The sequence below is a fragment of the Sinocyclocheilus anshuiensis genome, unplaced genomic scaffold, assembly GCF_001515605.1.
Source record: "Sinocyclocheilus anshuiensis isolate Anshui unplaced genomic scaffold, SAMN03320099.WGS_v1.1 scaffold311, whole genome shotgun sequence".
Lineage (NCBI taxonomy): Eukaryota > Metazoa > Chordata > Actinopteri > Cypriniformes > Cyprinidae > Sinocyclocheilus > Sinocyclocheilus anshuiensis.
This window is the reverse complement of record NW_015549606.1, coordinates 390,957-403,039: the sequence shown is the minus strand read 5'-3', so window position 1 is coordinate 403,039 and position 12,083 is coordinate 390,957. Positions and strand designations below refer to the sequence as shown.

Genomic DNA, 12,083 nt, shown 5'->3' with positions numbered 1-12,083 from the left:
CTACACTTATGAAAGTTACAAAAGTTATTTAGTCAAGAGTAAAAGTTATTGTGCGATCTTTTGTCTTTTGTTATTTGATTAGCATTAAAGTGCAGACAGCAGCGCTAGGATTATGTAACAGACATTATACAGCTCAGTGCCTTCACGCAGTTAATTAATAAACCATCGTTTTTTTATATCGGCCTTTTTCCTTTATATAGGCGATATGCCGATGGTTGTAAATTGAGGAAAAAACGGCCGATAAATATCTGCGGCCAATACATCGGTGCATCCCTATAAAACATGCAAGAAGATGGGAGTGAACTTCTTTTAACTTGAGCGCAGTGTTTTTAGAATGGCGTTTCATGCATGAGACACTGCAAGACGCGAGCGCAACAGTCAAACAAATCCATGTTTACACAGAAAAAATTATGGAAAAGCAGCGCAATCGAATAAAAAACCTGTAAAGAACTACTACTGTAATGTATGTCTGATATTTCATGTTTGCATCATGGTGACAGGCTGAAAGCTGCTGTTGTTTTTAAAGAACATTTATAGTTAAAAGTCTACTGGTGTTATACCTTCAGTCATTTTGAATTTGAATTACCTTGACTTTTGAGATTTTCTAAAATAATTTTCCTCGTATTGTTTCTGAACACATAATACAGGTGCATCTCAATAAATTAGAATGTCGTGGAAAAGTTCATTTATTTCAGTAATTCAACTCAAATTGTGAAACTCGTGTATTAAATAAATTCAATGCACACAGACTGAAGTAGTTTAAGTCTTTGGTTCTTTTAATTGATGATTTTGGCTCACATTTAACAAAAACCCTCCAATTCACTATCTCAACAAATTAGAATACTTCATAAGACCAATAAAAAAACATTTTTAGTGAATTGTTGGCCTTCTCGAAAGTATGTTCATTTACTGTACATGTACTCAATACTTGGCAGGGGCTCCTTTTGCTTTAATTACTGCCTCACTTGGGCGTGGCATGGAGGTGATCAGTTTGTGGCACTGCTGAGGCGGTATGGAAGCCCAGGTTTCTTTGACAGTGGCCTTCAGCTCATCTGCATTTGTGCATCATGAGCCATGTATCGTGATTCATATTGTATCGTGAGGTACCCTGCGATTCCCACCCCTAATTGTAACACTCCTGTTTTTGAGACTTATTCAGTCTCAGAAACAGGGGTGTTGCAGTTATGCAGCCCACAGTTATTGGTTGATTCCTTTTTGCCCAAATATAAAAACGTTTGGAGTTGGTCCAGTTGACACTCAACTCAAGATTTAATTAATGTTAGTTGATGAAATGGACTCTCCACCTCTCTAAGTTAATTATATGATGTAACATGATGTGGTGTGGAAAGTGATGCGTGTTTTGTGTACCTCTGAAAGTGTATACGAGAGAGCGTGACTGGCTTCTATCACTATAAACTTCACTAGAGTTACAGAACTGCAGACTAATAATAGCACTGCAAGTATACTGACATGAAGCTGAATATGAGAACTCAGCAGCTCTGGGAGGACTTGCCATTAGCCATCTGTTAATCTGTAAAAAATCTGCTTCTACTCAAAGGGCTTCTGATGTTATGTTGTATAGGCCCAAGAAAAGTTTCATTAGCTGACATTATGGATATCACTTAACTCTTTTATGGTTGACTTGTCTATATTTTGTGCCCATACTTGTGCATTGACTGTCAGCAGTGGTTTCCTGTTTGAAGCATATTGATATTGCATTGATAAAGTGATGAAGCTACTAACATAAAAACATCTGAAATCAGACCGCATCCATTTCTGACATTTCCATTTGTTTTGCTTGCTTTTTTCCTGTTTCCTGGCCTCAAAAACTGCTTCCAGGAAGCCGTGGCAACTATAGCTTCTCTTACATAGTAATGCATGAGACGGTGAAACTATACGGTTCTTCAAAGTCCTCAATTAAGAGCTCACTCAAGACAAATCCAGACAGCGAATGATCGCAAAATGACTGTAATGATTCCCTGTCTCTTCAGTCCTTTGTGTTGTCTGATGAGTAATTGTGCCCAAATCTGATACACTCTCAGAGAGCCTCTTGCACACACTGGGAACTCAAATCATCAACCTGCATGGCATTGTTTGCTGATATCCAAACCTCATGGGAATTTTCTGTTTCTGTCTACAGCTTTCATACAGTCAGACAACATCCTGGAGGTACTACACTTTGGGGAAGGAGGCCTCTTGCAGGTACGCTTTTGTGACTCTGATGGCTGATAGCATGAAGCTTGCATTGCAGTGTCAAGGCCATAGGAAATTCCTCAAACACCATTTTTGGACAAGCTGTGACTACACTGAATACCACAAAGCTTGATGTTGTCAATAAATGATGGAAAAATTACGGTTGTCACTATTAGTGGATGATACTGGATTCCTTTATTTAAAAGGTAGTGAGACAATCTACAGAAAAGAGTTCAATTAAAAAAAGTAGTTAGTCACAGTGCTTTGCACAGCAACAAAAATAGTAACACTGTCTGTCAGCTGAAGTGTTGTTGCAAACAGAGTTAATCAAATTTTCAAAGTTTTTCAATTTCATATTTTAATAGTATTATTACTAATAATTACCTACTTAATTATTAATTTTATGTAAGTTATATAGTACATGCACTGCTACCGAAATTATAGAGTGTGTTGAGATGAAAAAAAAAAAAAGTAGCACATCTTTTTGCTTCGTCTGGTTACGTAAACATGCAAAGCAACTTGATTCAGTCTGATGAACAAACTGATGATCTTATGAGATCTTAAATGATCCTGTTAAATCTGTGTGAGCAGTTATTCATTTAGCATCTTGTTTAGCATTTAGCATCTGTTCGGTAACTTACTGAACTGAAAATTCAAAACGTACTAAACTTCTTCGTCTTCTCACTTTCTGTGTCTGTAAGTCTTATATCAGTATAATTAGTATAATCAGTATAATTTATTTTTTGAAAATAAACTAATTATTATAATAGTATCATTTTGTGTATAGGTAGGTATGTTGAGGGTGGAACGTTGTTCTTCCCTTTCTGCAAAAACCGAATTCTGTAGGAAACAATTATTTATTTACACATAAAACAATTATTTAAATTACCAATAAATTATTATACTCCAGTTGTCTATAATTTAGTTGTTACTCAAGGTTATTCAGAGATTTTGTAATGGCTTTAAAGGTTTTATCAATTTATATATTTGAATAAGTCTCTGTAAAGGCTTCTTTATCTTTTCTAGTACTGTATGTGTCATTCTTTGCAGTACTATTCATGGTTTATTAGGCTTTAAAAAGGTGTGACAGCCTAAACGATGTTATCAAATGCATTTAATTGCCCAATAAACTATTCTCAAATAATAGAAAATATCTAAACCGTTTTTAAAGCATAGCTGTAATAGTCCCTTGAATGGGACTATGAACTCTATGATCTTAGTGGTTTTGTGTACATGCCAGTTTGGACTTTTGTGGAAATGTTGAGGTTTATAAATAAACTAGACTGTACTCCCCATCCGGCTGTTTCCATCTTATTTTAGCCCTACAGAAGTGAACCTCAGTGAGAACATCTCTTTTGAGAATCTAACACAAACTCAGTGTATTCAAACAGTAGCCCATAGATATAGCAAGATCCTTGTCCAAAGGATAGACTTAAACAGTTTGATTAGATGTGTTTGACCTAAACCGTCTGTCATTATAACCTGCTCTTTCTGCTTTAGATGTCCTGCATGTTAGTACTACTAACTTTTAAAGGCTAATTTAATTTATTTTCTTCTTACAGACAGAGTCTGATATTGATCTTAGCTCATATCGTCAAAAAAGGTAAGGTTTAAACTTTCATACCCTCAGAGATTTTCTGCATGCATCGTTTTGTGCGTGCTTGGCCGGAGTCAGCATGTGGTTTACAGGTGCATCTCAATAAATTAGAATGTCATGTTGAATTACTGAAATAAATGAACTTTTCCACGACATTCTAATTTATTGAGATGCACCTGTATATTAGATTGTCCAAGAAACATTTGTTCAGTACTTAACGAGACATGTGAACTAAATATTCCCTGTAAACTATGAGACGTTCCTGTACTCGAGGAACAACAAATGAGCAAAAATACAAGCGTCACAAGTTGTCATTTCGCATTTCAAATGATTTAATCACATTCAGATACTCTTGGCAGTCATTGGCATTCACTAAATTGTTGCAAAGTGGAGCGAAGAGAATGAATGAATCAATGGATGAATGCATGAGCAGTGTGTCTTTGCTGTGGCATTTTAAGTACTTCAGCAGTGATTTTACTCTTTGGATCAGAGGTAAATTAGGTAATTATCTTCCATCCTAATAAACACTGCTCATAGCGAGTTTATGAAGTTGCACAACACTGTCTTTTAAGTTTGTAAGCAGAGGAACTGGTATGAAAGAGCAATGAGTCAGAAATGGAAAATATATTATTCTATTAAAAGACCAGAGGAATTTTGATGTGCACATTTCTTTTTATAAGTTAGAAGTTATTTCAGACTTGTTTTGAACTAATTCCAGTAGATAAACGTTTTGTGTACTAGGTGGCCTATTCATTTGCTCAACCAATCAAAGCTTTCCAGCTTGAGGGATTGGCCAGCCTACTTATCTGTATGCTAGCGGTGGCTGGATTTAATTGGCCGATTGTCTGCATTGACTCGTCATCTCAGCTGCAGGAGGACACACCCTTAGTCAACACCATCAGCATGTTGCATACAGTTTAGCGTGCATGCCCAAGTGTAGCGCAAGTGAGAAAACGAGGAAGCAAGCAAACGCTGTTTAGTGTATTTTTATTACAAAAATGTATAGCTTTGTGATCTAGTGCTAATAGACTTTGGGTGTTTCCTCTCTTTCTGATGGATAGACAGATTTTCTATTGAACTTTGTGTACTGATGGTGTTTTTATTGCAACTCTTCAGTTTTTTTTAAAGCACGCCACCACACACATATATTGCAGTTGGGAAGTGGTTGACACTGTTTTAGCTGTGTTAGGTACCTTGTTGTAGCTTTTTTTTTCTGTGGTTTGTGCCACCAGACCAGTTAGCCTAGTTAATGCCTTGACACGTTTGTATATTTGATCACAAGGCATTAACTATATCAGATCACACCCCACTAAAACATTGCATGACACACTGACATGTTTAATGGCTTCTTAAAATGGCAAATTAATCTGCTGGTAGTGTGGTTAACTCACCCTTTAGCTCTTTTTTTAGTTCATTTTGGCTAAACTGTGTAGCCAGAGGTCATGCTGACACTGTTTGAGTCAGGCTTTAAAATCATCCACATTAGTTCGTAACAGTGTTTGTGTTATCCTTAAGCTGCAGTAGAGAAGTTCACAAGATACAGGCTTTATTTCTCTCGAACACATTGCTGTGCAACTTGACGTGCCACTTTCTGTTGTTAATCCACAAATATGCAGCGAATCTTGCTCCTGTGAGATAATGTCTTTAGTCAAGTGGCATGACTAATTGTGACCCTGGACCACAAAACCAGTCTTAAGTGTATATTTTTCAAAATCTGAAAGCTGAATAAATAAGCTTTCCATTGATGTATGGTTTATTAGGATATGACAATATTTGGCCGAGATTAGGGATGTAATGATTACCGGTTTGACGATAAATCATGATAAAATTCCCCACGGTTAGTATTACCGTTTCATCTTTTAATTATCATTAAAACCGTGTTAGATTGCTGCGATTTGAACAACTCGCGATAAATAAATACTGTCCAGCATAAAGCGAATTATACAAATGAATATATGAATGAATTAATTATATGAATGTACCTCTGAAGGTTCTGACTGTCTTCAGAAACTATTCAATGGCATTTTGTTTTCATCTTCGCTCCATGTAATACTTAAAGGAAGTGTTCTTAATCGCAATACTGCTTTGTCCCGAGCGGCAACCTCCCACACTCTCTCGTGACGTAGGCGTGGTTTCAACAACCAGCTCCCGCCTCTTTGCCCATCTTCGATTATCCAGGAGAGACGCGCGCGCTGCCAAGATGGCGACGGCCGCCTCCGCCCACTTTTGAGCTTCAAAAACTATCTTCGGAACACTACGGGTGATGTCACGGACACTACATCCATGTTTTTATACAGTCTATGCTTTGTCCACGGAGTTTACGGGAAACAGCTTTTCCATAAGTGCCACCTGCTGTCAGCGAGTGGATTTACAGAGACTTACATTTACATTCAGCCTGTGTGCAGTTTCTGTAAATTATTTATGGAGCAGATAAAATACATATAATCATTTATTAATCAATTATCATTTTGACATATCTTTTCTTTGTTTAAAGGCTGAAATGTGAGTTGACCTTTTTATTAAACTTTTTCTAAGCTTTATTTGACTATTTACATTAGATATTTCAACATGCTATTAAACTTTCCAGTGAAGTTGTCATTTAAAATCCGAACATCATTGGTAATGTTATTGTTTTAGTGATTATGCAAACAAAAAGTCACTTTATTTGTTGTTTGTTGATTTTTAAATATAAAACTTGAAGTGATTTATGTGTCGGTAATTTTTTAACATCTCCAGCAGATGTTAACAATACCGTGATAATAGTGATAACCGTGATAAAGTTGGTCACTATAATCGCGATAAGAAATTTTCATACCGTTACATCCCTAGCCGAAATACAAATATTTGAAAATCTGGAATCTGAGGGTGCAAAAAAATCAAAATATTGAGAAAATTGCCTTTAAAGTTGTCCAAATGAAGTGTGAAGTGCAATGCATGTTACTAATCAAAAATTAAGTTTTGATATATTTACGGTAAGAAATTTACAAAATATATTTATGGAACATGATCTTTACTTAATATTCTAATGATTTTTGGCATAAAAGAAAAATCGATAATTTTGACCCATACAATGTATTTTTGGTTATTGCTACAAATATACCCCAGCGACTTAAGACTGGTTTTGTGGTCCAGGGTCCCAATTTGTCTGTCACTCTCAGGGTTTGAGAGCCGTTATGAGTTTATTTTAGTGGTTTAACATAAGCCTTGCCTCGTGCAGATGTTTGGGTCCTTGTATACGAGTCAAACTGTTTTAGAATGTTACCCCTCTATGAAAAACATTAGTTATACCGCCAGAGGAGAGAGTGTGATGAATGGTTCTATTGTAGAGTTGCACTCAGATCAAAGTGTTGAGTCTGTTGTCTGTCTAGACTCTAGACATAAAAAAAATAATGATAATATAGTAACAGTAATTTGTTATAATATTGTTGTATGTTAAATTGTACTATCCATTAATCCATTATCCATTTAATTATCCATTATTTTTTAAATATTGTTTCAATCAATAATTAAATAATAAGTGGTAATATTCATCATCAAATCAGTAAAATAAAATAATAATACTCACATTAAAAACAACCAACCTGGGGCCCTATAAAATCGAAATTATTTTATATGTTATAATGTTGTTATACACAAAATTAAATTTTTTATGACTGGATTCCGCAATTCCGTCCGCATGTTCCACATCACGGAAATCATAGGACCCTAAACACCTAATTTTTGATTCAATCGAACCAAACAAGACAGGTGTGAATACACCCTAAATCACTTCAGCCTCCCTGTGTCCCTTTTTCTATGATCTTTGAAATGACAAAATCAACAACAATTCATGCTTAAGCTATTTTTGAAGTGAGTTTGCAACTGCATGCTAAAAAACATTTCCTAGAACACCAATTTATGCCTGTTATCTGTTCAAGACAATGACAATACCTTAGGCCACATTAGTTGGTTACACCCTAAAATCACTGATATCTGACCTGAGGGACCATATCATTTATCACAGGTTCATTTCATTATTTAGTCTGCCAACTGCAAAATCTTGCCAATATGCGAGGAGGGTAGCATTAAATGAAGTATGGTACAATGGGGAGGGGGAGTGGTATTATAGACTTCCAACTCTCAGAAAATGTATGTGTGAATGTGGTTTGGTGTTTGATCCAACTCTTTGAGTCAAAGGCTTGCCCAGTGGAAGCATGTTTCACCTGAACTTTTAATGTTTGGTGTAAACCTGATGCTTCCATGCCAGACAAAGCCTGTTTGTTACTGTGTATGTGTAAGTGTGGGTGTATCTTTCTTTTTGCCTGAAGAAAAATAGAGAGGCATCATTTGATCCCCGACAGGCCATGTCATGGTGTGTTTTTAAGCAAAGAAAAAAAAAGCACATTGGCTTCCAAGAAATAGTGTCTCTCACTGTCTCCCCCTCATTTACAGTGTATCCTCTTTCTCTTGCAGTGCATCCTCTCAGCGGGGGAACAGCAGACCCATACGCTTTGAGCCTCCAATGCTGGACTTTCATGAACAGTAAGTCAACTCTCACCGGGTAGGTTTGGCATTTAAAGCAGTGATGGCTCTGTCCTACAGTATCACATGAAATTAAAACATCTAAAACACATTTTTTTCCCCCCTAATTATTACGTAATTTTTCTAATTATTATGTACAGTGGTGTGAAAAAGTGTTGGCCCCCTTCCTGATTTCTTATTTTTTTTGCATGTTTGTCACACTTTAATGTTTCAGATCATCAAACAAATTTAAATATTAGTAAAAGATAACACAAGTAAACACAACATGCAGTTTTTAAATGAAGGTTTTTACAGCGCTGTAACAGACTCATTGCAAGTTATCGCAAACGCTTGATTGCAGTTGTTGCTGCTAAGGGTGGCCCAACCAGTTATTAGGTTTAGGGGGCAAACACTTTTTCACACAGGGCCATGTAGTTTTGGATTTTGTTTTCCCTTAATAATAAAAACCTTCATTTAAAAACTGCATGTTGTGTTCACTTGTGTTATCTTTTACTAATATTTAAATTTGTTTGATGACCTGAAACATTAAAGTGTGACAAACATGTAAAAAAATAAGAAATCAGGAAGGGGGCCAACACTTTTTCACACCACTGTATATAAACTGTGATTTGGAAATTAAAAAGACTAGTCACAACACTTACAGCATACAAATGTAAATAAAAAATTATATAATACAATACAGTGTTATAATGTAATGTAATATAATATAATATATAATATAATATACTGCAGTTTTCCGGCTTAGGATCACTTTTCGAGTTTCAACTGAATAGAGAAAAAAAATATTTTAGTAAGTTCCTCAATAGCTTGGTATTGGAACTATTTATAATACTGTACACTGATTAAAATATTTCCATAAGATGACCTATTCTAAGAAATGCTGGATGGTTTTCTACAGAAGTTTTAAAATTATTTTTTGTGCACTTGAATGTAGTGTTATTGCATTGTTATTTTATGTAGTCTTGTATGTACTTTAGTATGTGTCATTTAAAGAAGCCAACACCCATCCCTGCTTCATTAGATGCATTAGTGTTATTAGCTCCCTCCCTGTGCAGCCAGCAGGTCAGTTGATCTCAACAGCTTCTGACTCAATAAGCATTGCTTTCACAAGTGATCATTCCTATAAATCCTTTAAATTTGTTGTCCGGAAGAGAATTAGCTTTTTTACACAAGGGTTCACTTGGGAATTTCGAATGGGTTTGTATAATAGCGGTGTTCGATTTATAAGTAAAATTAAGTCTGTGTTTTATATTACTTGAAGAATCTTTACTGTTTTGGTCTAAAATATAAATGAAGAAAGGCACCCATAAACAAGGGTGAACCCACTGTGAAATGTTTGTTTCAAAGTTTTGAAGAAGTTATTCTTGAGAGCTTTGTTTTCCTTTCTATGTGCCCTACGTAGTCGTCATGTATGCATTTTGGAATGCACTATCTGTGTGGAGATTTTCCGCCGGTGTTCTACCAGATAACTCTTATTTCTTTATAAGAAATTTTTACTTCCTATGGAGTCTTTGCACAGCCTTGATCAGGCCAATCTCTCTCTCACTAGCAGCAAGCAGTAGAACCTCAGATAAATGAGCTCATTCATATCTTGTACTTTAATGGCATACTGATAGCATGTTCAGTAAACAGTTTATCTGACTGTTTAACACGAGTCTTTTCTTTTCTTTTTTTTTTTTTTTTTTTTTTTTTTTTTGATTGAGAGATAATTAGGTTAACAAATTTTGATTTTGTTTTTAGTACTTATTATACTTGTATGTACTTCCTTATTTGTACTTGCATATAGAGTGATAAATGGGAATGAGCCACCTCAGATGCTGAATAGATTTAGTTATCTTTAGTTAACCTGATTCTGTTTCAATTTAACATATACAGACAATTTCAAGGGTAAAGCTTTGTTTGACTCCAAAAGCTTGATTTCATATATCATTCTGTCCTTTTCCTGGATGCTAAATATTCTTTTATCTCTGTCCATAGGCCAGTTGGAATGCCAAAAATGGAAAAAGTTTACTTACACAATCCAAGTTCAGAAGAAATAAGTTTAATATCAATATCAGCAACAACATCACATTTTCATGCATCCTTTTTTCAGAATAGGGTAAGTATTTTTATTTTTTTTAAATATCATGTTTAAATAATTGACATTTATTTATTACGTACATTACCATTTGTATGTTTGCAGTCGGGAAGTTTTTTTTAAGTTAATTATAAATTCATACTTTTATTGAGCAGAGGTGCATTACATTTATCAAAATGACAGTACACTGATACAGAAAAAAACTATTTCAAATCAGTTCTGTTCTTTTGAACGGTCTATTAAACAAAAAGTATAACAGTTTCCAAAAACATGTTAAGCAGCACAACTGTATTCCTCATTGATAATCAGAAATATTTTAGTGTGAAAATTAGCATATTAGAATGATTTATGAAGCATCATAAGACACTGAATTCTGAAGTGATGGCTGCTGAATTTTTTCAGCATTTATTTAATATTTCACAATATTATTTTTATGGTGTTTTTGATCAAATAAAGCAGCCCTCGTTAGCATAAGAGAGTTTCATAAACATTAAAAAATCTTGACCCCAAATATTTGAATGGTAGTGTATTTATCACAGAAAGACCCAACTTTTCATCTACAAAGTACTGAGACAGTTGGGACTTCCTGTTCAAACTTGGCACAAAAGAGCAGAAGAAATGGTCTTTTAGCTTGTGTGCCAGCTGCTGGATGTGTGTGGTAAATACCAAATCTTCTTGTTTGGCATGGAAGATGAGATAAATAAATGTCTGAGCTAGGCCTGGGTGATAAAACGGTATAGATATTTATCGACAGTACACTGTGTGTGTGTGTGTGTGTGTGTGTGTGTGTGTGTGTGTGTGTGTGTGTGTGTGTGTGTGTGTGTGCGTGTGTTTTAATAATTGACTTTTATTTATTATGTATATTACCATTTGTAAGTTTGTAGTCAGGAAGATTAAATTTATTACATTAAATTGTTCAAAATGACAGTACATTGATACAGTGAAAAACTATTTCAAATGAATTGTTTCTTTTGAACTGGCTATTGAACAAATCTGGAAAAAGTATAACAGTTTCCAAAAACATTAAGCAGCACAACTGTATTCCACATGTATAATAAGAAATATTTTTAGCATGAAATTGGCATATTAGAATGATTTATGAAGCATCACAAGACACTGAATACTGGAGTAATGGCTACTGCATATTTTTTCAGCATTCATTTCATATTTCACAATATTACTATTTTTACAGTGTTTTTGATCAAATAAATGCAGCCCTGGTGAGTGTAAGAGAGTTTTATAAACATAAAAAAAAAAATCCTGACCCCAAACTTTTGAATGGTAGTTTATTTATCACAGAAAGACTCAACTTTTGATCTACGAAGTACTGAGACAGTTGTGACTTCCTGTTCAAACCTAGCACAAAAGAACAAAATAAATGTTCTTTTAGCTTGTGTGCCAGCTGCTGGATGTGTGTGGTAAAACCTCATCTTCTTGTTTGGCATGGGAGACGACATAAATAAATGCCAGAGCTCACACCAAAGCTCATCTGATGAAGTCCTCAGTGAAGGCACCTCCTTGCTTTGTATATTTTTGATGTGTGGAGGGAGTCACTGACCATCACCCTTACACACATTTACATCAGTAAAACAGCAGGACGTTGGCCTCACTGAAACTTCTAATTAAAGCTTTTAGTGTGTGTGTGTGTGTGTGTGTGTGTGTGTGTGTGTGTGTGTGTGTGTGTGTGTGTGTGTG

At 35.2% G+C, this 12,083-nt stretch overlaps 1 protein-coding gene across 2 annotated transcripts in view; it reads left to right on the top strand.

The window, feature by feature from the left end:
- tmem131 (transmembrane protein 131) overlaps window positions 1–12,083 on the top strand; it is a 48,371-nt gene that overhangs the window by 10,605 nt on the left and 25,683 nt on the right. For both annotated transcript variants that reach the window (XM_016447804.1, XM_016447803.1), the window contains exons 2-5: window positions 2,141–2,202; window positions 3,756–3,796; window positions 8,243–8,311; window positions 10,289–10,409. In XM_016447804.1, coding sequence (XP_016303290.1) covers window positions 2,141–2,202; window positions 3,756–3,796; window positions 8,243–8,311; window positions 10,289–10,409 — 293 coding nt within the window. The remainder of the gene's footprint in view (window positions 1–2,140; window positions 2,203–3,755; window positions 3,797–8,242; window positions 8,312–10,288; window positions 10,410–12,083) is intronic.